The sequence below is a fragment of the Canis lupus genome, chromosome 3 (assembly GCF_048164855.1).
Source record: "Canis lupus baileyi chromosome 3, mCanLup2.hap1, whole genome shotgun sequence".
NCBI classification, from domain to species: domain Eukaryota; kingdom Metazoa; phylum Chordata; class Mammalia; order Carnivora; family Canidae; genus Canis; species Canis lupus.
Genome location: NC_132840.1, coordinates 41540913 through 41566358, shown reverse-complemented (window position 1 = coordinate 41566358; position 25446 = coordinate 41540913). Strand labels below are relative to the sequence as shown.

The 25446-nt window shown below is 41.6% G+C and overlaps 1 protein-coding gene across 8 annotated transcripts in view; it reads left to right on the top strand.

The window, feature by feature from the left end:
- The first annotated feature begins 9364 nt into the window (after nt 1-9364).
- Nucleotides 9365-25446, top strand: part of DOCK7 (dedicator of cytokinesis 7) — a 219588-nt gene continuing 203506 nt past the window's right edge. For 2 of the 8 annotated variants that reach the window (XM_072820525.1, XM_072820522.1), the window contains exon 1: nt 9818-9973. In XM_072820525.1, the coding sequence (XP_072676626.1) occupies nt 9936-9973 (38 nt within the window). In that variant the 5' untranslated portion in view covers nt 9818-9935. Of the gene's footprint in view, nt 9974-10453; nt 10902-25446 lie in introns of those variants that run through there. The other 6 variants (XM_072820523.1, XM_072820531.1, XM_072820529.1 and 3 more) reach the window with 6 other exon arrangements.

Here is a 25446-nt window from a genome sequence, read left to right as displayed (position 1 = left end):
GAGGCCTTCTGACTTAGACTGGAACTACTACATCATCGGATCTTCTGGGTCTCCAGCTTGTCAACTGTAGATCTTGGGACTTGTTAGTCTCTATAATTGTGTGAACCAATTGCTTATAATAATTCTCTCTTCTCCCCATCATCCAGTCCTCACTGTCTCTCCTTCTTTTTCTCCTATTCTGTTTTTCTGGAGAATTCTGACTGATACAGTATGCTTCTTAAGTCTGTTTTGTTCCATTTTTAAAAAAGTTTATTTATTTATGTAAGTAAGCTCTACACTCAACATGGGGTTTGAACCCATGACCCCACCCAAGATCAAGAGCCTCATGCTCTTTTGACTGAGCCAGACAGGTGCCCCTGATTCCATTTTTTAATAACAGCTTTATTGGGAATGTGATACAATAAGAAATATAGATTTGGGTTTCGTCCCTGTTGCTAACACAGAGTTTCCAAAATCTTTGGAATTTTCTGAGTAATCGAGGTGATAGGAGCATCTTCTGTTATTCATGTCTGAATAAAAGTTCCTTACAAACCTGAGTTTATGCTAATGAGGTGGCTCCCAGTGGGCCCCTAGATAACTTCTGGATGAGGCTTGTTGCCAGAGGAACCAACCAGGTGATCAGAGAGTTGAAACTTTCAGCCCCACCCACATACCTTTCTGAAGGGGAGGGGCTGGAGATTGAGTTGAGTCACCAATGGCCGACGGGTTAATCAACCATGCCTACACGATGGACTATCCATATAAAGCCCCAGAGGATGGGATTTGAAGAGCCTCTAAATTCACAGAAACATTCATGTGCTAGAAGACCAGTGTACCCCAACTCATGCAGACAGAACTCCTGTGCTGAGATTCTTGCAGACCTTGCCCTAACTACCTCTTCTTTCAGCTGTTTATTAATATCCTTTGTAATAACTAGTGATAGTAAGTAAAGTATCTTCCTGGGCTTTGTGAGCCATTCTAGCAAATTACTGAATTTGGGGAGGATATTGTGGGAGTAATGAATTTATAGCTCTTTGGTCAGAAATGCAACTGGCACCTGAAGTGGGGACACTTTTGTGGGACTGAGCTCTTTACCTGTGGGGTCTATGCAAACTATGGGTAGAATAGAGATGAACTATAAGGCACCTAGTTGGTGTCTAGACAGTTGGAGAATTGGTTAGTGTGGGGGAAAAAAACAACATACGTATGGTGTCAGAGTGTTGTGAATAAAAACAGTTAAACATAGAGTTTACATTTCATACAATCACCCATTTAAAGTGTATATTTTATAGCTTTTAGGATACAGAGCTGTGCAACCATGACAATTAATATTAGAACATTTTCATCATCCCAAAAGAAGCCCTATACCCATCAGCAGTCTTTTCACATTCTCCCTTTCTCTCTGCCCCCGGGAACCACTAATTTACTTTCTTTCTCTATGGATTTATCTATTCTAGACATTTCATATGAATGGAATTATCCAACTTGTGGCCCTTTTGTGTCTGATTCCTTTCACTTAGCATAGTATTTTCAAGGACCATCCATGTTGTAGCCTATATCAGTATTTTATTTCTTTTCTTTTCTTTTTTTTTAAAGATTTTATTTATTCGTGAGATACAGAGAGAGAGAGAGAGAGAGACACACACAGAGACACAGGCAGAGGGAGAAGCAGGCTCCATGCAGGGAGCTCAACGCGGGACTTGATCCCGGGACTCCGGGGTCATACCCTGGGCCGAAGGCAGTGCTAAACTGCTGAGCCACCTGGGCTGCCCTTTATTCCTTTTTATTGCTAAATAACATGTTCCATTGTATGGATAAATTACAGTTTATCCATTCATCAGTTGACGAGCATTTGGGGTTTCCATTTTTTTTGGCTATTATGAATAACACTGTTATAAATATTCACATGCAGTATATATACATAGCCTTCATTTCTCTCAGGTATATACCTAGGAATTGAATTGTTGGGTCACATGATAACTTTATGCTTAACATTCTGAGGATCTGCCAGACTCTTTTCCAAAATGGCTATACCATTTTATATTCCCACCAACAGTTTATGATGGATTCCAATTTCTCCACATCCTCATCAACACTTATTAATATATGCCCTTTTGATTCTAATCACCTTAGAGGATGTGAAGTGGTATTTTATTGTGGTTTTGATTTGCATTTCTCTGATGTCCAATGATGTTGAACATCTTTTCATATGGATATTGGTCATTTCAATAGTTTCTTTGGAGAAATGTCTATTGAAACTGTTCATTTTATTTATTTATTTATTTATTTATTTATTTACTTACTTACTTACTGGGGAAGGGCAGAGGGAGAGGGAAAGAGAGAATCTTAAGCAAGCTCCATGCCCAGTGGAGAGCTTGACTCACGGCTCCATCTCACAATCCTGACCTGAGATCATGACCTGAGTGGAAATCAAGAGTTGGGTACTTAACCAACTGAGCCACCCAGGTGCCCCTAAACTGTCCATTTTATTTTTTTATTTATTTTTTTTTTTTTTTTTAAACTGTCCATTTTAAAATTGAATTATTTCTCATTTTATTTTTGACTTATAAGAGTTATTGATATATTCTAGATATAAATTTCTTGTCAGATAAATGATTTGCAAAATTTTTCTCCCATTCTTTGCCTTGCTTTTTCACTTTCTTGTTTGGATCTTTGATGTGTAAAAGTTTTTTTTTTTTTTTTAAGATTTTATTCATTTATTCATGAGAGTCACAGAGAAAGAGGCAGAGACAGGCAGAGGGAGAAGCAGGCTGCATGCAAGGAGCCCGACGCAGGACTTGATCCGGGGTCTCCAGAATCAGACCCTGGGCTGAAGGCAGTGCTAAACCACTGAGCCACCTGGGCGTCCCTGATGTATAAAAGTTTTTAATTTTAGTTATGTCCGATTTAATTTTTGTTGCTGTTTTTATTATATTTTTAATCTTTTTTAAAAAAATGTCTGGGACACCTGGGTGGCTCAGCAGTTGAATGTCTGCCTTTGGCTGGGGGCATGATCCCAGAGTCCCAGTTTCAAGTCCCACACTGGACTCCCTTCAGGGGAAGAAAAGAAATTTTCTTTCTTTCTTTCTTTCTTTCTTTCTTTCTTTCTTTCTTTCTTTCTTTCTTTCTTTCTTTCTTTCTTTCTTCCTTCCTTCCTTCCTTCCTTCCTTCCTTCCTTCCTTCCTTCCTTCCTTTCTTTCTTTCTTTCTTTCTTTCTTTCTTCTTAGATTTACTTATTTATTCATGAGAGACACAGAGAGAGAGAGACATAGGCAGAGGGCCAGGCTCTTTGCAGGAACCCGATGCGGGACTCGATCCCGTTCCCAGGATCACGACCTGAGCCGAAGGCAGCCACCCAACTGCTGATCCACTCAGGCATCCTAATGATGGAAATTCTCTATCTGTATATTGTCCAACATTGTAGCCTCTAACCATATGCAACTAGGGAATATTTGAACTATGCCTAATACAACTGAAAAATGAATTTTAAATGTTAATTAATTTAAATTTAAATGGTCACATGTGGCAAGTGGTTACTCTCATGGACAGTAGAAGTTTAGATTCATTATTATACCGGAATCTGCATTACTTCATTTGTTAGCTCAAATTTTTGTAAGAGAACTTTCCGTCACCAAATATGACTGACTACCTTGAAACACAACTAATTCAGGAAGACATATTATGGGTTCATTTGTCAGATGGACACTGTGTCTGCATTATAGGTCATTTCATTGGAATAACCTGGTCTTCTGGCCCTTTCCAGCTCTGTAAAGCAGCAGAACCATTAGGGCCAAATACATTTTATTCTTGTAGGATTGTTAGTCTCTCCATCACTTTCAGGGGTCTGTAGTAGATGCTACTGATGCTTTGTCTTCTTCCCACAGCTCATCTCTGACTAGCTGAAGCTGTGGTATACAGTTATGTACAGGATGGCTTCCCACTGGAAGCCAATAATCTCTCTCAGCTTTTTGCAGCATGGAGTCCGGGAATAGTTAATGTCTTCAGGGTCAGCCTTCAACAAAGGGATTTAGAAGTATACATTTAGTTAGCTAAACAAATACTCAACTTCAGAGGGACAGTTCTGAAGTGGATATTCAACAGTTCTTCAGAGAGTCACAGGCGGATTGAGCCTCTTTGCCCACAATAACACAACACATACTGGCTTTCCCTTCTCTGTTCCATTCTCTCTAGTCCCTCATTCCAGCCTCTTAGGATCACTTCCTTAATAGACTACCTGCTTCCAAGTCCTTGTCTGAAGCTCTGTTTTTGGGGAAATGTAAATTAAGGCAGGATCTCAGGAATACTGTAGTCCAAAGCATTTATTCACCCAGGAACATTTATTGAGTAATTATAATGGATCATGCTGTGTCCTATATGCTGAAAATACAATGGTGAATAAGAGATCAAGTCTGATGGGGGACATAGATTAGGCAATAACTGCATAGTGTAGTAAGCATTGTAACTGGGTAAACATGGGTGCTATTAGTTGTGAAGTGTGGCCAGGTAAAGGATCCCTGAATTGTCCCTTTAGTTAGTTTTTTTTTTAAGATTTTATTTATTTAAAAAATTTAAAAAAATTTTTTATTTATGATAGTCACAGAGAGAAGCAGGCTCCATGCACCGGGAACCCGACGTGGGATTCGATCCCAGGTCTCCAGGATCACGCCCTGGGCCAAAGGCAGGTGCCAAACCGCTGCGCCACCCAGGGTTCCCTAAGATTTTATTTATTTATTCATGAAAGACACACACAGAGAGAGGCAGAGACTTAGGCAGAAGGAGAAGCAAGTTCCCGCAGGGAGCCGGAATGTGGGACTCCATCCTGGAACTCCAGGATCACGCCCTGAGCCAAAGGCAGACGCTTAACTGCTGAGCCACCCAGGTGTCTGCTTTTGCTAGGTATTAAGAGAGAGTGAGTGACACAGGACAAAGCCAACAGAAGCATCCTTAGCTTGGACTTTGTACCCAACTCCTAGGCTTCAGTTTGGGATTGAGGTAAACCCAGTCCTCCTTTCCTCCTGGCCACACTCATTTGGCCTTCTAATAGACTCTAAGAGGGGGTCCTATGTTAATCTCTCTGCATGAATACAGTGGTGCTTCAAAAAAATCCAAATCGTAGAAAGGGAACCACTCCCCAAAAGTCCCCAAGGAGAACATATTCTGTCTGCAAACCATAACTTTATCCCTTATGACACAAAAACTTTGCCTTTTGTAGTGTGGCCTTAAAAATCTTGACCTTGCCACAACCATAATCCTTCTTAGTCCTTTATTAAAGGGGGAAACTTGAACTTGGTATCCATTAGAATGTGAAACTAATATAATCCTCCCATTTTACTTTTTCCCTGCCATGTTCCTAAATCTTCTGATTGAAGGACTTTAGAACACTGTGTATACTTTTTTTTTTGGAACACTGTGTATACGTAATGAGATAATTGCCCTGAGGTGTTCACTACTTTTAGGCTACTCTGCCACATTAGTCCTAGCCCTTGGTAAGTAGTTTCTTTGCAAGTGTCTTCCCATTAGTGGGGAATTTCAGTTTGTTCTGGATCCCAGTAAATTGCAGGGTCATTGGTGCTTCCAGGGTTCCACCCAGCTTTCTAGTTTTAACAGGGTTAAACATAGGGTTAAACTCCATCCAGTTTTTACCACCATGTAAAATGAACACTTTGGTTATAATCTAGTCTTCACTTGATGCTGAGAATTGATGCTATCTAAAATTTATATGGACTTTCCCGAATTTTTCCTGTTTTAGCACTTAAACATACTGTTTACTCACTTATCTTTTCAGTCAGATTCTGAAACAGTGTCTTATTTTTTATTTTATTTTATTTTATTTTAAAGACTTAAAAAAATTTTTTTAAATTTTTATTTATTTATGATAGTCACACACAGAGAGAGGCAGAGACACAGGCAGAGGGAGAAGCAGGCTCCGTGCACCGGGAGCCCGAGTGGGATTCGATCCCGGGTCTCCAGGATCGCGCCCTGGGCCAAAGGCAGGCGCCAAACCACTGCGCCACCCAGGGATCCCCTAAAGACTTTATATATTCATGAGAGACAGAGAGAGAGAGACAGAGACACAGGCAGAAGGAGAAGCAGGCTCCATGCAGGGACCCCGAACGTGGGACTCGATCCCGGGTCTCCAGGATCAGGCCCTGGGCTGAAGGCAGCACTAAACCGCTGAGCCACCTCGGCTGCCCTGAAAGTGTCTTATTTATCATTGTCTCTCTGGGGCCTTGTGGTATTAGTTGACTAAATGAAGGCTTGTATTAAGACTCAATTGCTAATGACAGAACACCCAACTCAGATTAGTTCATGAAAAAACAAAAACCAAGCCAAACCAAACCAAACCCCAGCGCGTTATTAGTTCATGTAACTGCAAAGTCCAAGGCTCAAGTTATGTTATAAGGAGCTCTTTTTTAAAGATTTTATTTATTTATTCATAAGAGATACAGGGAGAGAGAGAGAGAGAGAGGCAGAGACACCGGGCAAAGGGAGAAGCAGGCTCCATGCAGGGAGCCCGACGTGGGACTCAATTCCAGGTCTCCAGTATCACACCCTGGGCCAAAGGCAGCGCTAAACCGCTGAGCCACCCGGGGCTGCCCTCTTTATCCATTTTTCCTTTTATCTCAGCTGTGTTTGGCTTTCCTCTCAGGCAGGCCTTTAGATCGAGGTCCCTGGTACAGCAAATACAATTTTTTAGTTCTGATTTGGCCCATTTGTCTTGGTTTGATTCATGTGCCTATCCTAAACCAGTCACCGAAGCCAGGGGAATATGCTGCTCTGCTTGGCCAGACTTAGGCCTATGTTCATCCTTGAAACTGGAGGTGAGGGAATCAGCTCCATGTAAGTATGGTGGATTGAGACTGGTATGGGTGTGTGTACGTTCAGGGATAATATGGTGAGCATGGATACTGGTGTGAGCCAAAGCAATTCCATGGTCACTCCCTTTGTTGAACTCCATGCATTTCCCTGAATTTGGACCCTTGTGTGACATGGATATATACACACACTGGACTTGTCTGTGACTGCCAGCTCTTCCCCAGAGGTGGGGGCCACCACTCTAGCTTGGAGTATTTCCCAGACTCTGTCTACCCTGCTTACAGCTTGGTCCTGCTTGTCCTCTTCCTGCTCTAAATGTTCCCAGCAAGCTGCACAGTGCATGCAATGTCCTTTCAGACACTTTGGCAACTAGTGAGTCATGTATACAAAGAACCATTCAAAAGCAGAATGTGGTCAGTTCTCTAAGAGAGTAGTGAAAAGATGTTTGGAGAGCAGAGATAAAGGCATACAACATCTGGTGGGGAGCATGAGAGCAGACAAATCCTTCAGGGACTATCAAGCACCCAAGACAAGTTTAAGTTGAATAATGATAATAACTGATAATAATAACAGCAGCAAGTAGTACATATAGTGTTTACCATATGCTAGGCCCTGTTCTAAGAATTTTATATGAATTAACCCAATGAATCTGCACAATAATCTTTCAAGTAGGTACAAGTATTCCCCTCATTTTAGAGTCAAGGTGAAGTAACTTGCCCAAGGTCACATACTAAGAAAGTGATAGAATATGATGGAGTTCCTATCAAGGACAAGATACTTTGTTGGATTTGACTTGCAATTCTTTGAATAGCTGTTTCATCTTTCCCAATGGACTCAAACTTCCTGATAGCAGGACTGAGTTTAGTTCACAAAGTTCAGCTTTGTGTTCTCTAGAATATCTAGGTGGGCTATACATTTAAGTGGAAGTTACACAAAAATCCTCTTTGAATGGATTATCTTTACTGGAATGTGCATTGTCATACAAAATACAGCCTTCCATAGTGTTTAGAAAACTAGACAGGAAGTTATGGATCTGACTAATTGAGGCTTTCACCCCTGACTCAGTGCGTGACTGAGCAAATGGCTCTATGCTACAGATTTTCCAACTGTAAAAGAGAGGAAAACAAGTATCCAGCGTACCTCACCATGACACAGAGAGAACATAATAAAAAAATACACATAAATGCTGGCAATACTTGAGTAAAGGGACTACAAGAAACTGAGATATTTTTTTCTAGTTTCACCATAACATCAGTAATCATCAAATAGGCATTAGGACTCAAACATTCTAGACTCTTTGGTATTACAACAGAATGAGAAGACATGATTTTTGCTAGTCCCTGATTTATAAGATTTAACAGGCAAGATCATACAAATCCCCACCATTTGCTTCAACGTGGATGGAACTGGAGGGTATTATGCTGAGTGAAGTAAGTCAGTCGGAGAAGGACAAACATTTTATGGTCTCATTCATTTGGGGAATATAAAAAAACAGTCAAAGGGAATAAAGGGGAAAGGAGAGAAAATGAGTGGGAAATATCAGAGAGGGAGACAGAACATGAGAGACTCCTAACTCTGAGAAATGAACAAGGGGTAGTGGAATGGGAGGTGGGTGGGGGGGTTGGGGTGACTGGGTGATGAGCACTGGGTGTTATGGTATATGTCGGCAAATCGAACTGCAATTAAAAAAAAAAAAACGGGGATCCCTGGGTGGCGCAGCGGTTTGGCACCTGCCTTTGGCCCGGGGCGCGATCCTGGAGACCCGGGATCGAATCCCACGTCGGCTCCGGGTGCATGGAGCCTGCTTCTCCCTCTGCCTCTCTCTCTCTCTCTCTCTGTGTGACTGTCATAAATAAATTAAAAAAAAAAAAACAAAAAAAACAACAACCTGTCAAGATCATGAAGCAAAGCAAGCAAAGAGTAAAAACTGTCACTGACCAATTGAAACTAAAGACATGATTACTAAATGTTATGTGCGATCCTCAGATGGAAAAAGAACATTATTGAAAAACTGGTAAAATCTCAATAAAGTCTCAAATTTGGTTAGTAGTAACGTAAAAAAAAAAAACAGGCAAGATCATTTTGAGTGGTAAAGGTATAGACTATTCAATAGACTGTCAGAATGGTTAAGCACATTGGAACCCATCTAGTCCAACATTCACAAATGGAAAATGAGGTCCCAAGGGGGGGGGGGGGTTGTAATAGTCTCGGGAAGAGTATTGTTAACGGAGAAACTCTTATCTTAAAGGAAAGGATTGGGCTCTGGGTTTGAAGTTCAGTTGAAGAGGTTAACATCTGCGTGACCTGGGGCCAGGCGCTTAGCTTTTCTGAACCAATCTCCTAGTCTCTAAAATGAGGATAATAAGAACTCACTTCAAAGAGTTGTGGCGATTAAGATCACGCACGTAAAACTTTAATCTGTGCCTGGCTAAGCCCCACAAGCCAACTATTATCCCTGTTCCCTCTTTAGGAGAAAGGTCTTTTTTTTTTTTTTTTTTTTTTAGGTCCTTTTCTACAAGAAAACCCATCCTTTCTGTGGTCAGACCCCATTCACAAGGTCAGAGCAGAACAGAAAGTGCTTTCCAAAAGGGCTGGGAGGTGGGCGCTGCAGGAACCAGGGCCCGGCCATCCCGGGCGGCGAGCACAACCCCCTCGGCAAAGCCCATCTTCCATTTCCTCCCCTTCCTTTTCGGGAAAGCCAAGCTCCCCCTCCCGCCTCCCCCCCGGTCTCCCCACGCGTTCTGCAATCTTGTTTTTCTGCCTCGCCAAGTCGCCGGCCCCTCTGTGCCTGTGTGTCCCTCCCCGCGGCGGCGAGGCGGCGAGGCGGCCGGGAGCGGGGCGCCGCGGCCCTCCACGCCCGGTTCTTCCCGGGGCTCCAGGCGGCCGCAGCTGCGCTCCGAGGCCCGGGAATCCCGCGGGGCTTGGCGCGCCGGCGGGGCGGGGGGAGGGCGGGGAGGGGCGGTTTCTCGCTGCGCGCCTCTCAGGAGCATTACGGCAGGGCTCGTTCCCGGCTCCGGCCGCCAGCCCCAGCCTCCCGGGTCCGGAGCTGGGACTGGCGGAGGCCGCGAGGGAGGGAGCGCGAGCGAGGAGGCACGCGCCCGCCCGTCCGCGCCCAGACCGCCGCCGCCGCCGCCGCAGCCATGGCCGAGCGCCGCGCCTTTGCCCAGAAGATCAGCAGGTAAATGTCGGGCGCCGCCGCCGCCGCCGCCGCCGCCGCCGCGGGAGGAAGAGCCGGGAGCCCCCCGGAGCCGGGCCTCGCAGGCGGGTGGGTGTGGCGACGCGGGCGCGGGGATCCGGCGGCCTGGTGCGCGGCCGGGCGGAGGGGGCCGCCGAGGCCTCGCGCCGCCCTGCAGCCCCGGCCCCCGGGCTCGCCGGCGCGCCCGCCTCCGCCGCCTCCCCGGCTCCCGGCTCCCGGCTCCCCGCTCCCCGGGCCCGGAGTTCGGCCGCCGCTCCTCGCAGGCCGGCTGGGGGAGCCCGTCGGGCCGCCGCTCGGCGCTCCCCGAATTCTTTGTGTCCCCACCCCCGGGCCGGCCTGGGGCCGCCGCGGCGTGTCGCGCCCTCGCTCTCCCCGCCCACCCCGCTGGCCCCCTAGCGGGCGGAGGCGCGGGGGTCCGCCCTCTTTTCCTCCCCAACAAAAGGTTGGGCGCGCGCGGCGGGCTCCGGGCCGGAGGAGGCCCCCCACCCGCGTCCTCACGCCTCCCACCCCTTCCCGGGAGCTCTCCCCCGAATCCTCGGCTCGCACCGGGGAGGTCCGCGTTGCAAAGTGGGCTCCCTGCACGGAATCCAATAAAACGTACGGTCGGAGTGAAAAGTTGGGAGCCTGTGGTCTGCAGCTGCCGGATCCCCACGGATCGTAGGGCTGAAGCCTGCCCTTGGTCTGTCGCCTGGGAACCCGCCTGTGCGCCCGCCGAAGGCGGATGATGGGCAGGGCTCCTCGGACACCGGCCCTCTGGCTCCTGCGTGACGAGGCTGGAAGTGAGCCCGCGGTCTCGCTGGAGGTTTCCGAACCTTTTACCTGCCGGTGGCGGGTGGGTCGCTAGCACCCAGAACGACTGCGGCAGGGGACTCTAACGTTTGTCGACTCTCCTTGTGAAACACTCGAAGGCGTAAGACACTAGACCGTGTTGCTTTTATTATGATGTCCCGAGAAAAGAAGCATTCGAATGCATTACTTTTTCTTTCTTTTTTTTTTTTTTTTGGACAATTTTATTTCAGTGGCTCTGGATCTTTGTAGTTTGCTGATCTTTCTTGTCGATTTTTGGACCGACCAGTTTTTTTTTCTTAACTACCTGGACTTCCATAGCGTTACTCTGTCGGGGCACGTTTTTCGTTTAAAACTGACATCTTTTTGATTTAAGCTTTGTGCTTAATTATTCTTTTCTTTCGAGCTTCAAAACACATATGTCCTTTTATCCTTAAGAGGGAAAATAGTAAGGGGTTCCTGGCTGGCTTGGTCGGTGGAGCAAGGGACGATTGAGCAAGGGGTTGTGGGTTTGCCTGCATTGGGTGTAGAGATTATTTAAAAAAAAAAAAAAAAAATATATATATATATATATAGAGAGAGAGAGAGAGAGAGAGAGAGTGAGTCTGGTCTCAGGCTATGCCACAGGTTCACAAGTCCTGTTATTTTTCTAACTTGGCACCTTGATCAAATTATTTAAGCTCGGGCAGCCCGGGTGGCTCAGCGGTTTAGCGCCGCCTTCAGCCCAGGGCTTGATCCTGGAGACCAGGGATCGAGTCCCACGTCGGGCTCCCTGCATGGAGCCTGCTTCTCCCTCTGCCTGTGTCGCTGCATCTCTCTCTCTTTCTCTCTCTTTCTCTCTGTCTCTGTCTCTCATTAATAAATAAAATCTTAAAAAAATTGTTTAAGCTCTCTTAAGTTCCAGTTTTAGGCTTATGGAAAATGGGTATAGTAACAGTACCCTGTTCATAACATTGTAAACATTAAGTACATAATTTGTGTGAAGAGTTTAGCATGGTGCATGGCCTTTAGTAGCTATCACTGAACACTTAGCAATAATTGACATACCCTAGGGAGTTGTGATAGAGTTAATATAATAGGAAATTATCACTTTTGTTCTTTTTTTTTTTTTTTTGTAAAATAACTGGGTCTTGTTTTTGAACACAATGCCATTGAGGGGATCCCTGGGTGGCATAGCGGTTTAGCGCCTGCCTTTGGCCCAGGGCAGGATCCTGGAGACCAGGGATCGAGTCCCACATCGGGCTCCCTGCATGGAGCCTGCTTCTCCCTCTGCCTGTGTCTCTGCCTCTCTCTCTCTCTCTCTCTGTCTATCATGAATAAATAAATAAAATATTAAAAAAAAAACAATGCCATTGAAAAAATGTACTACTTGACATACATGCTTAGTATTAATTTCTCTTTGATAGAAATAGATTTTGCTGAGAACACGTGTTGATCAGGAAATTACACATTAGGGAGTTAGATATGAAATATATATGATATCTGTTCTCCATTCTTGGAGTTTTTGCTCAGGTAAGACAACAAAATACAAGAAAAAAAGAAAGTATCACAAAATAACACAAAATTCAAAATAATAAGCCTTGTGAAGTTGTCAAAGTAAGTAAAGCAATGGAAATGAGACTTGCATTGATTGGAGAGATACTTAGAAGGTGATTGGTGATTGGGTGTGGGAAGTGAGGAAGATTGAGGAGTCTGGGATGACATCCAAGTTTCTGACTTGGGCAACCAGGTGGATGACGGAAGTGGTCCATCCTGTAAGGGAGTACAGGAAGAAGAAGGAATTTGAGGGTGGGAGATGAGGTGGGAAGGAGATGATGATTCTGTTTTGGGCATGTTGATTTTGAGGTGATGATTGAGCATTGAAAGAAATATTTATTAGGTTGGTGATGTGTAAGATGCAGAAGAGGTACTGGGCTGGAGGTCAATAGATTTGGGAATCATCAGCAAGTAGATTGTAATTGAAGCCAGAGGAGTAGATGATATAGTATGGGAGGAATGGGCATATTAATTTATTAATTTGGAGGGAAGACCAAGGATAGAACTGTTATAGATGGTGAATTATTGCGATTGAAAGGTACTTTCATTCTTGTTACCAAATATGGCCTAATAATACTTCTTTTTTAAGATGTTATTTATTTATTTGAGAGGGAGAGAGAGTGTGTGCACTGGATTGGGGGCAGGCAGAGGGAGAGGGAGAAGTAGACTTCCTGCTGAGCAGGTCCGTCCCCCTCTCCCCCCACCGCCCCATGCGGGGCTCCAGCCCAGGACCCACAGATCAGGACCTGAGCTGAAGGCAGCCGCTCAACTGACACCACCCAGGTGTCCTAGCTGTATAATAATTGTGAATAAATTCTTGTTCTGCTTCTTAGTTTCCTACAGCAGGAAGTATAGCACATACTCTGCAGATAAATTGCTTGGGGTTGACATTCTAGCACTGGCCCTCATGGAATAAACTTGGGCAAATTGCTTTACCTCACTTCTGCCTCATTTCCCTATTATAAACTGGGGATAATCGTAGGACCTACCTTACAGAGTTGTAAGAATTAAAAAATCAGTACCTGTAAAATGCTTAGAACAGTGCTTTCTCTGGAAGTGTCCAGGATCAATTATTTTTTTGTTATTACAATATTTATAATGTGGTGTAGGACGATCTCTTGGAAGTGATGTCTTTTCATGACGTGCATATATGAAATTTGTTGCTCTGTGAAAAGCCTCGTGCTATTTGAAGCCTTATTTTTCTTCTTTTAAAGCTCTATGATGGGGATCCCTGGGTGGCGCAGCGGTTTGGCGCCTGCCTTTGGCCCAGGGCTCGATCCTGGAGACCCTGGATCGAATCCCACGTCGGGCTCCCGGTGCATGGAGCCTGCTTCTCCCTCTGCCTGTGTCTCTGCCTCTCTCTCTCTCTGTGTGTGACTATCATAAATAAATAAAAATTAAAAAAATTAAATCTTTAAAAAAATAAATAAAGCTCTATGATGGTTCCAGAACCTTTACTTCTGATTTCTTTTCTGGCTCAGTTATTTCCTAACCCTTTGCATTTAGTGCTGTTATTTTTTGAGGCTCTGATTTTGTGATTTCTCAAAGCTTTTTATTTTTTAAGTTTTTAAAAAGATTTATTTATTTATTTTAGAGTTAGGGGCAGGAAAAGGGGGAGAGGAAGTCTTAAGCAGGCTCTGTGCTGAGCAGGAGTGCTATGCCAGACTGTGTCTCCTGACCCTGGTATCAGGGACCTGAGACGAAACCGATAGTCAGATGCTTAGCCCACTGTGCCACTCAGGCGTCCAAAGCTCTTTATTTTTTTTTTTATCACTGATTGTGCTACTTACCTCAGGTTATCATGGAAAAGCAGCATGTATATTTTGTTCATATCAATTACTGCCTATTGTTTGTTCCCTGTACTTTTGGAGGACAAGGCCAGTGGGTTGTTAATTACTCCCAAAAGAGTCACCCCCCTAGCATATAATAGGTACAATTTGTGGAATGCTTACTGTAGATTAATGATTTTGTTTGGATTATTTTGTCCTGTTACTTGCTATTCAGCGGTAATGATGAACATTTGGATACACTTAAAGCACTTTTTACTACATTCCTCATCTTTATTACCCAGAGAGGCGGAAGAATGTAGTAAAGAAAATAGGCACGAGGTCATATTGCACAGGTTGAAATTTTGCCTATACCACATAATAGCTATATTATTCTGGGCAGTTGATCTAATCTCCCTGTCTTGGTTTTCTCTTCAGTAAAATGGGGATAAAAGCATCTGTAGATCATCATGAAGATTAAATAAGTTATTACATGAAAAAAAAACTTAGAACTGTGCCTGAAAAGTAATAAGCATTCAACAAATATTAGTTGCTATTATTATTCTATATTATTTACAATTTTTTAAAAGATTTTATTAATTCATGATAGAGAGAGAGAGAGGCAGAGACACAGGCAGAGGGAGAAGCAGGCTCCGTGCAGGGAGCCTGATGTAGGACTCGATCCCAGGATCACACCCTGGACTGAAGGCGGCGCTAAACCGCTGAGCCACCCGGGTTGCCATCCTATATTATTTACAATTATTATTATTCCCATAGTCCAGATGAGGAAATGAGGCCTACATAACATGAAATTGTTTGCCTCAATTGGGATTCAAACCCTAGTCCTCTGATTTCAGATCTTACACTTTTTTTGACTGTTTTTTCTTTCTGCAAAGTATTTTATTTTTTAAAGATTTTATTTATTTATTCATGAGAGAGAGAGAGAGAGGCAGGCATAGACACGGGCAGAGGGAGAAGCAGGCTCCATGCAAGGAGCCTGATGTGGGACTTGATCCCGGGTCTCCAGGATCAGGCCCTGGGCTGAAGGAGGTGCTAAACCACTGAGCCACCTGGGCTGCCCGGCAAAATATTTTCTGAGGTAGTCCCAGATTTTCTAACAGTGCTACAGTTAGCATCTTCAAAGTTATCCTTATCATACTTAATCTTTCCTTTGTTAATTTGGTATTGTTTTGTTGCCTGAGAAGCAGAATTTAATGAAAGGCTTTCATCAGATTTTTATTTTTGAGGAAAACCTTATTACATAAGTAGTATTTCCTAGATATAGGCTTATTTATAACCTCATTTTCTTTCTTAGTTTTGAATCTGTTCATAACTCTAGCTGTATAGGCCCAATCTTTCAGTCTACTTCGTTTACTTCATTATCAAAGAAATTCTTTCCACATAATATCAACTACTTCATTACTGCCTTTTTAAAAAATCACTTTGGACACATATACCTCCTTGGCCTTTTGTCGTACTTATCTCATGAACTCTTTTTTTGTTTTTTTAAAAGATTTTATTTATTTACCCATGGGAGACACAGAGAGAGGCAGAGACATAGGCAGACGGAGAAGCGGGCTCCCTGCAGGGAGCCCAACATGGGACTCCCAGGATCTGAGCAGAAGGCAGATGCCACCCAGGTGCCCCATCTCACAAACTCTTAAGGCCGAATGTCCAACCTCTTACTTAACCCCTGAGCTGCAGATTAGTATTGGAGGGAGAGCAGAATGCTGCAGAGTTGATCTTTTATTAATGAATATCTTCCTATTTGAAATGAGGTTTACGCTAAATAATTTCTCCTATTAACATCTTTGTTTCCCTACCCCATCTTTTACTGAAAAGTTTTGGATCATCTAACATGAATCCATTATAACCTTGGCATGCTGTTGTTCCTGTATGTCATTTAACCATCTTTCTCCTGAGCCTGTAAGGTATCCCATCCCTAAAAGTTTACCTATTTTTTTGGCTTTGAACCTCATTACCTTGCCATCTCCCTCAGAACCTTGATCTCATAAATTTTTTTTTCCTTTCTAGCATCCTCAATCTGTATCTTTTTATGGATGTTTCCCTTAAACTGTAAGACTTATTTTGCCTTTCTCATCATAAAACAAAGAACCATTGAATCTAGCTGCCAACCAGTCATTCCTTTTTCCTAGTCACATTTCTCACACGTATGTGGTACAGTCACAACCACTTTCTGCTTGTTCTCGTCAGTCCTTGGGCCATATGGCTGTGCTTTCCATGGTACTTTCTGTGTACTTGAATTATGGAACGCTTGAAGATTAGGAGCCTTTGACTTTTTTCTTCATCACTGATTTCATGAGCTACTTTTTTTGGGAGGGGGGGTTGTCTTTTTAATTTTTCTTGCTCTCACCCTCATGCCCCATATTTTCCCGTACTTTATATTTCTTTTCTAAGCTCTTTGATGACTGCTCTGTGTCTTTATCTCTAGTGTTGGGCACACAATCTGGTCTAAACCGGATATGTAAGACGTGTTTGAATGAATGCCACCTTGGAGCATCTTTTATTATCCCACTTCTAGATGACCTCAGCGTAGCTGGAGCTGATTTAGTCTCTTACCTCCTGTAATTCAAATGTGTTGCAAATGAAGTTTCCCTAAAATACAGCTTTTATCATGGCATCTTTTGTTCAAGAATATGTGGTGACTTTCAACAGTGTTAAACCCAAACTCATGCTTGCATTTTAAAGTCATCTATAGGTGCGCCTCGGTGGCTTAGTCAGTTCAGCATCTGCCATCTGCTTCTGTCATGATCCCAGGGTCCTGGGATGGAGCCCTGCCTCAAGCTTAGAGGTGAGCCTGTTTCTCCCTCTGCCCCTCCCCCTGCTCATACTCTCTCTCTCTTTCTCTCTCAAGTAAGTAAATAAAATTAAAAAAAAAAAAAGTCTTCTATAATCTGGTCCTTCTCTTACTGTTTTATTCTCGTGCTTATATATATATATTATATATAATATATATATATTTGTTGAATAGAATTATATATTATGTATATAATATATATAATATATATATTTGTTGAATAGAATTATATATTATGTATATAATATATATAATATATATATATTTGTTTTTAGTATCTTTTATTATTTATTTATTCATGAGAGACACAGAGAGAGAGAGAGAGGCAGAGAGAGAAGCAGGCTCCATGCAGGGAGCCTGACGTGGGACTCGATCCCGGGTCTTCAGGGTCAGGCCCTGGGCTGAAGGCAGTGCCAAACCACTGAGCCATCCGGGTTGCCATCTAGCTTATATTTTAGACCAATCAATCTATTGTTTTCCTTGTGCCCCCACAAATGCTCTACTCATTTCCAACTCTAAGTGTTCCATTGTTTTTTTCTTTTTGATATATCCTTTCTCTTCTTTTCTAAATCTTACCTTTTTCTGCAGACCAATCCACTGTCCTTACTTTTGTGATAACTATTTCCTTGCTTTTCTTTTTTTTTAAAGATATTATTTATTTATTCATGAGAGACACAACAGAGGGGTGGGGGGCAATATGAAGTAATGGCAACTATGTACAGCAACAGTATTGTGGGAGTGTGTGTTTCTTCAGCTATCTTACAAAACAGTTTGGCATTACCTAATAAACTCTATGATAAATACAACTTCTATGAGCAGCAATAAAGAATACCTAAGGACCAGCAATTCCATACTTGAGTATACCCTAGAGAAACTCATACACATGCATACCAGAATATATGTATAGGAATATTCAAAGGAACATTGTTCAAATAGCCAAAAATTGGAAACAATCCAAATGTCTACCTTGTAGAATGGAAAATCATGCTATATTTATACAATGAAATAATATAAAGCAAGGAAAAAAATGAACTCCAATTGGTTGTAACATTATGAATCTCACAGATATAATTTTGAGCAAAAGAAGCAAGACAAAAAAAAATACAACATACACTATAATTCTATTCAAATGAATTAAAAAATAATATTTTCAAAAACAGGTAATATTTTATTACCCTGTGGTCATTAAGATTTTCATCTATATTATCATAAACCTTCTAGTTGTCTCCTTTATATCTTATATTCCACCTGGACTTGATATGTGTATGGTGTGAAATTTTAGTTTTTTTCCATGTAGATTATCCTTTCCCTGTTGACCTGCCCTGCCACCTCTGTAATAGATTGTGTATCCTTCTTTATTTGTAGGTCTTTGTCTTTTGTTCCATTGGCCTGGTTATATATATTTTCACCAATTATAAATAATTTGGTTGGGATCCCTGGGTGGTGCAGCGGTTTAGCGCCTGCCTTTGGCCCAGGGCGCGATCCTGGAGACCCGGGATCGAATCCCACATCGGGCTCTCGGTGCATGGATCCTGCTTCTCCCTCTGCCTATGTCTCTGCCTCTCTCTCTCTCTCTCTGTGACTAGCATAAATAAATAAAGATTAAAAAAAAAAAACAATTTGGTAGAATAACACCCACATCATTTAAAAGAGTATCTTGACTTCTCTTAGTCCTTTGATTTCCTTGTATATTTTAGAATTTACCAACCAACAAACAAGCAATCTCTAGTCGTATTAGAATCTGGGATTACATTGAATCTATACATCAGTTTGGCAGAGAGATGATGTCCTTATAATATTGAATTTTCAAGCCTTGATCATGGTGTATTTCTTCATTTATTTAGGTCTTCCTTATATCATACAACAAGATTTTATAATCTCTGTAAGGTTGTTGCATATCTTTTGTTAGATATTCCATCTGTATACCTTGCTAAACTCATGTCAGTTCTAAAAATATATGTGAATTTTCTATTTTCTATGTAGATAGCCGTATCATCTGGAAATTATGAATTTTTGTTTCTTCCTTTCCAAACCTTATAGCTGATTTACATTTTGGTCTTGCTCTGTGGACAGTTATCTTGGAATAATCTAATGTAGATTATTGCCATTTCTATTTAACATTGTATTAATACTGAGCATCCTCATTTTGCTTATTATGATCTCAGAGAGAAAGCTTTCTTTTCTATGTTTCACTTCATAGTAAGCCTAATGCTTGCTGTAGGTTTTTTTGTAGATACCCTTTTAATCTGAGTTCCCTAGGGCGGCCCTGTTGGCGCAGCCGTTTAGCGCCGCCTTCAGCCCAGGGCGTGATCCTGGAGTCCCGGGATTGAGTCCCACATCAGGCTCCCTGCATGGAGCCTGCTTCTCCCTCTGCCTGTGTCTCTACCTCTCTCTCTGTATGTCTATGAATAAATAAATAAAATCTTAAAAAAAAATAATCTGAGTTCCCTAGAAAATAGAGACTGAGACAAGGATTAAGAGTTGAGGGTTTATTTGGGAGACATAATCCCAGGACATCAACAGAAAAGGGAAGTGAGGCAGAGATGGGAAACAATGTAAGGTGATACTTTATCTTGTTGGGCACTGCTTCACAAGGAGCTGGAGAGAGATTGTTTGGCAGGTATGCTGGCTTGGTCACACAGGGTATCTTTGGACAGAGGAACAGTTTCTCACATGATGAGTAGATAGGAGTCTGGAAGAAGAAATTTTATCTACCTGCTTTTCTCTTGCATCTTGTTTTCCATTGATCAATTCAGTCTCCTCATACAGTGAACTTCACTTCTGGGTTGCATCATATAGATATATAGAGCCCTTTGGCAAGCAGTCTAGATGTGTCACTACTTTTTCAGTGGCTTTTTAGAGAGGAGACTTTTTGGTTGCATTTGACAGAAACTCTAGTCAGATTAATTTGCTTATAACTGAATATATCGGGTCCAGGGTTACAGATGATATCTGTATCCTCTTATCTTTGTGTCTTTGATAGACTTTCCATGAAATGGTTGCAATGAGAGTTAAGCTCAAATCCTACCATTTAGTTCTGGCAGAAAAGATTGAGGAACTCAGTTATTGGTTTGGCTTGTGACACATGTTCTTGCTTGAACCAGTTGCTATGTTTAGGGATATAGGGGATGCTGGCCATTCCTGGGTCACATGTCATTCTTCTTGGCTTGAGGAGAGATGTGAAGGCGTCAGCCCCACCCAATATCAAGTAATGAGTTCCTTACCAAAAAGAAAGAAGGGGTTTCTAACTAAAAGAAAGAGGGGGGGTGGGTGGGTAAATGCTGGTCAAACAAAATGACTGGTATTATTTAAAATTAAGCATTGTAGGGATCCCTGGGTGGTGCAGCAGTTTGGCTCCTGCCTTTGGCCCAGGGCGCGATCCTGGAGACCCGGGATCGAATCCCACGTTGGGCTCCTGGTGCATGGAGCCTGCTTCTCCCTCTGCCTGTGTCTCTGCCTCTCTCTCTCTCTCTCTCTCTCTGTGACTATCATAAATAAGTAAAAATTAAAAAAAATTAAGCATTGTAACTTGTTCAGCCTCACTATAATTATTTAAATATATAGCAATATAGTTAGTTGTACTACCTGTTAAAGTTTAAGTGTAACTGGTGAATACAGAAATACAAAAAAAAAGGCAGTGTAACCTGAAGCAGCTGTGGGTCCCTGTTCCTTAACTTTAAGTGTAGTTCTGACCTTAACGCCATCTCAGCCTTCACGAGGAGGTTGGCTTGGATTTTGTGTTTTGGCTTCCTTTCTGCTACACTCCTGCAGCATCATGAGGTGTTTTCATTTATCCTCTGAGACCAGAAAACTGCACTCATATCAGCCATTTAATGATTTTCATAAACTTTGCTGAAGTTAAGGGATTGTAGTAAGGAGACTAAGGGTGTAAGACCAGCTTTCCTTTTTTTCTCTGTCTTTACCTTCTTTCTCTGTCTGAAAAGCAGTTTCTTCCTCTTATCTTCATAGAGCAGTTACAGCCATACCCATATTTTTTTTTAAGACATCTTTATTAGTTACACTTTACATACCATAAATCATTTTAAGTGTACTCTTCAGTGATTTTTTAGTAAGTTTAGAGAGTTGTGCAATTATCACCCACAATCCAATTTCAGATGCATTTCCATCTCCTCCCCCAATCCCTTGTGCCCATTTACTCTCCATTCCTAACCCAAGTCCCAAGCAAGCACTAATATACTTTTTGTCTGTCTGTCTCTCTCTCTAGATTTGCCTTTTCTGAACTATGCAGCCCTTTGTGCCTGGCTTCTTTTACTTAGCATAACGTTTCCATGATTCATCCACGTGGTAGCATTTAGCAGTATTTCACTCCTTTTTATGGCTGAGTAATATTCCATTGCAAGTCTGTAGTACATTTTGTTTATTCATCAGTTGATGGAAATTTAGATTGTTCTGCCTTTGGCCATTGTAAATAGTGCTCCTATGAACATTCATGTGCAAGCCTTTTTTTTTTTTTTTTTTGAACACCTGTTTTCATTTCTTTTTTAAAAAAGTATTTTATTTATTTATTCATGAGAGACAGAGAGAGGCAGAGACATAGGCAGAGAGAGAAGCAGGCTCCTTACAGGGAGACCGATGCGGGACTTGATCCTGGAACCCTGTGATCGCGTCCTGAGCCAAAGACAGATGCTCAAGCACTGAGCCACCCAGGAGTCCCCTGTTTTCATTTATTGTGAGTATATTTCTAGGAATGGAATTGCTGGGTCATCTGGTATTTTATGTTGAATTTTTTAAGGAACTGCCAAACTGTTCCACAGCAACTACACCATTTTACATTTTCATCGGCTGTGTTTGAGAGTTCAGATTTTTCCACATTCTGGCTAACACTTAATTGCTTTCTTTTTGGCTGTAGGCATTCTAATGACTGTGAAGTGAAATTTCATTGTGATTTTGATTTGCATTTCCCTAATGATTTGTGATGATTTTTCTTGTACTTATTGACCATTCACATATCTTCTTCTTCTTCTTTTTTTTTTCATTCACATATCTTCTTTGGTAAATTATCTATTCCTATCTTTTTTTTTTTTAAGATTTTATTTATTTATTCATGAAAGACACAGAAAGAGAGGTGGAGACATAGTCGTGGGGTTGAGGGACTTGACCCCAGAACCCCAGGATCACACCCTGAGCCAAAGGTAGATGTTCAACTGCTGAGCCACCCAGGCATCCCTATCTATTCCTATCTTTTGCTTATTTTTATTTATTTATTTATATTTATATTTATATTTTTATTTTATCTTATTTTATTTTATTTTATTTTATTTTATTTTATTTTATTTTATTTTATTTTATTTTATTTTATTTTTAAGATTTTATTTATTCATGACAGACACAGAGAGAGAAAGGCAGAGGCATATGCAGAGTGAGAGGGAGAAGTAGGCTCCTTCCAGGGAGCCTGATGTGGTACTCGATCCCAGGACCCTGGGATCATGTCCTGAGCCAAAGGCAGACACTCAACCACTGAGCCACCCAGGCGTCCCATTTTTGCTCATTTTTAAATTGGGTTATTTATCTTGTTTTTGTATTGTAGGAGGTTTTTTTTTATATGTTCAGAACAGAAGTCTTTTATTAGATATATGATTTACAAATGTTTTCTCCTTGTCTGCTTTGTTTCTTCTTCTTTTTTTAAAAAAAGATTTTATTTATTTGTTCATGAGAGACCCAGAGAGAGGCAGAGACATACGCAGAGGGAGAAGCAGACTTGCCACAAAGAGCCTGATGCTAGACTCGATCCCAGGATCCTGGGATCGAGACCCGAGCCAAAGGCAGATGCTCAACCACTGAGCCACCCAGGCGCCCCTTGCTTTTGTTTCTTCATTTTCTTAATGGTGAATTTTGAAGCACAGAGATTTTAAATTTTGATGAAGTCCAATAATACATCAGTTTTTTTTTTTTTCTTATAAGGATCATGATTTTGGTGTTCTTCTCTAAGACTGGCAAGATTTCTTTCTCTGTTTCTACAAGATTTTATAGTTTAGCTAGTTTAGCTTTTACTTTAGGTTTGTGGTACATTTGCATTAATTTTTTTTATTTGCATTAATTTTTGTGTATGATGTGAAATGAGGATCTCAATTCATCTTTTGTGGGACACCTGGCTGGCTCAGTTGGTGGAGCGTGCAGCTCGGGATTGTGAGTTCGAGCCCTGCATTGGGTGTAGAGATTACTTGGAAATAAAAAAACTTTACATTCATCTTTTGCATGTGACTATTCTATTGTAACACTCTGTTGCAGACTATTCTGACTATTCAGACAATTCTTGTCTCATTGAATTTCCTTAGTACCTTCAAAAACCAGGTGACTATATGTCTCTCTGTCTTTCTTTTTCTTTTTTAATTTTTTAAAATGTATTTGACAGAGAGAGAACAACGCACAAGCAGGGGGGAGCATCAGGCAGAGGGAGAAGCAAACTCCCCACTGAGCAGGGAGCCCGATATGGGCTTGAGCCCAGAATTCTGGGAGTATGACTTGAGCCAACTGAGCCACTGAGGCCACCCTAAATGTGTTTATTTCTTGACACTCAATTCTGTTTCATTAATCTGTATGTCTGTCTTTGGATCAGTACCACACTGTTCTGATTGTTGCTTTAGAGTAAGGTTTGAAATCCGGAAGTATGAGTCCTCCAACTTTTAGTTTTCAAAATTGTCTTGCTCATTCTGTATTTTTTGCATTCCCGTAAGCATTTTAGAATCAACATCAATATAAAGTTTGCCAATTTTATTTTAAAAGATTTTATTTATGCATTCATGAGAGACACACACACAGAGGCAGAGACATAGGCAGAGGGAGAAGCAGGCTCCATGCAGGGAGCCTGATGTGGGACTTGATCCTGGGTCTCTAGGATCATGCCCTGAGCCGAAGGCAGGCACCAAACTGCTGAGCCACCCCGGCATCCCTAAACTTTACCAATTCTGCTAATTTCCCCCTTTTGGGATTTTGACATGGATTATGTTGGGTCTGTAGATTAGTTGGGGCAGAACTGCCGTCTGAACGATATTGAGTCTTTATTTTTTTATTTTTATTTTTTTTTAAAGATTTTATTTATTTCTTCATGAGACACACACAGAGAGAGAGAGAGAGAGAGAGAGAGAGAGGCAGAGACACAGGCAGAGGGAGAAGCAGGCTCCATGCAAGGAGCCTGATGTGGGGCTCGATCCTGGGTCTCCAGAATCACACCCTGAGCTGCAGGCGGCACTAAACTGCTGCAAACTGCTGTGCCACTGGGGCTGCCCATATTGAGTCTTTAGACCACAAAGTGTCTCTTCATTTAGATATTATATGATTTGTCTCAGCAAAATTTTTAATTTTTTAGTATGTAAGTCTTATACGTCTTTTGTTAAATCTGTTTCAAAAATTGATTTTGATGTTAATTAACATGATGGAATTGAGAAACTATTTTTGGTTTGTTTGTTGCTAGTATATAGAGATACAGTTGATTTTCAAACATTGAACTTGTATTTCTTCCTTTTCAGTCTGAAGGTCCTTAATTTGTTTCCATTTCTTTCCTTCCTCTCTTCCCCTGCTGCACTGCCTAGAACCTCCAGTACAATGTTGAATATTGAGAGCAGACATCCTTGCTTTCTCCTCAATCTAAGGAGAAAAATGTTCAGACTTGCACCATTAAGTATGATGCTATTTGTAGGCAGATGCTATAGGAAAGCGAAGGAGAAGACAAAGATTTGAGAAGTATTTAAGAGTTAGAATGAACAGGATATAGCAACTAATTGTATACAGGATATGATTTGTATGTTTGTGGGAGATTCTGGCTTTATTTTTATGAAGTAGGATGGAATTAAAGATAAATTTATCTTCTTTGGGAGGATTGACTTTTTACAGAAGAGATTTCCCACCCCCCCCTCAGTTTTCATTTTCAATTTCAGATCAGTGTTAGTTTTTCCAAATGCTAAATTTTTAAATTCTTTTTTCTGTAGTTATAAGCTAATATGTTCTATGAAGTCGGGAACAATGTTATTACCATGTTTTAGTTGAGAAAATTGAGCTATGGTAGAATGCTATAGATGAGAGTGATGGAGACATCCACGTCTCTTTCATACAGTGCTTTCTAAATCTTTGACTTAAATGTTATTCCAAAATTGCGTCAGATGGGATGCATGAGTCATCGACATCTTTTTTTTCTTTATCCTCCCCCCAAAAGGAATTATGTCTTAAATGTTAAGTGTATTATATAGAAGGGCTGTTTCTGTTCTTTGATTTCACGAATCAACCTCTCTGTGTGTGTTTCTTAGATCTTTAGTGGTTACTGGCCCTCTGTGAACCAAACTTCTTAAAGAATTTAACACAGGCTCACTGACAAGTGACAAAGCCTCTGAAGAGAGTTTTATTTAGTCATCCTTGAAAGATAAGAAACAGACCATAACTGTGCTGGTGGTTGTAATTACAGTGTTCCTGTTAATATGTTAGTGTATACACTAGACATTTTCACTGAGTGTTTTTAGCTGACCTCATAGGTTAGATTTTCAAGACTAGAGAACTCAAATATGAACTGTAGCTAGAATTATTCACCTTTGGAAACT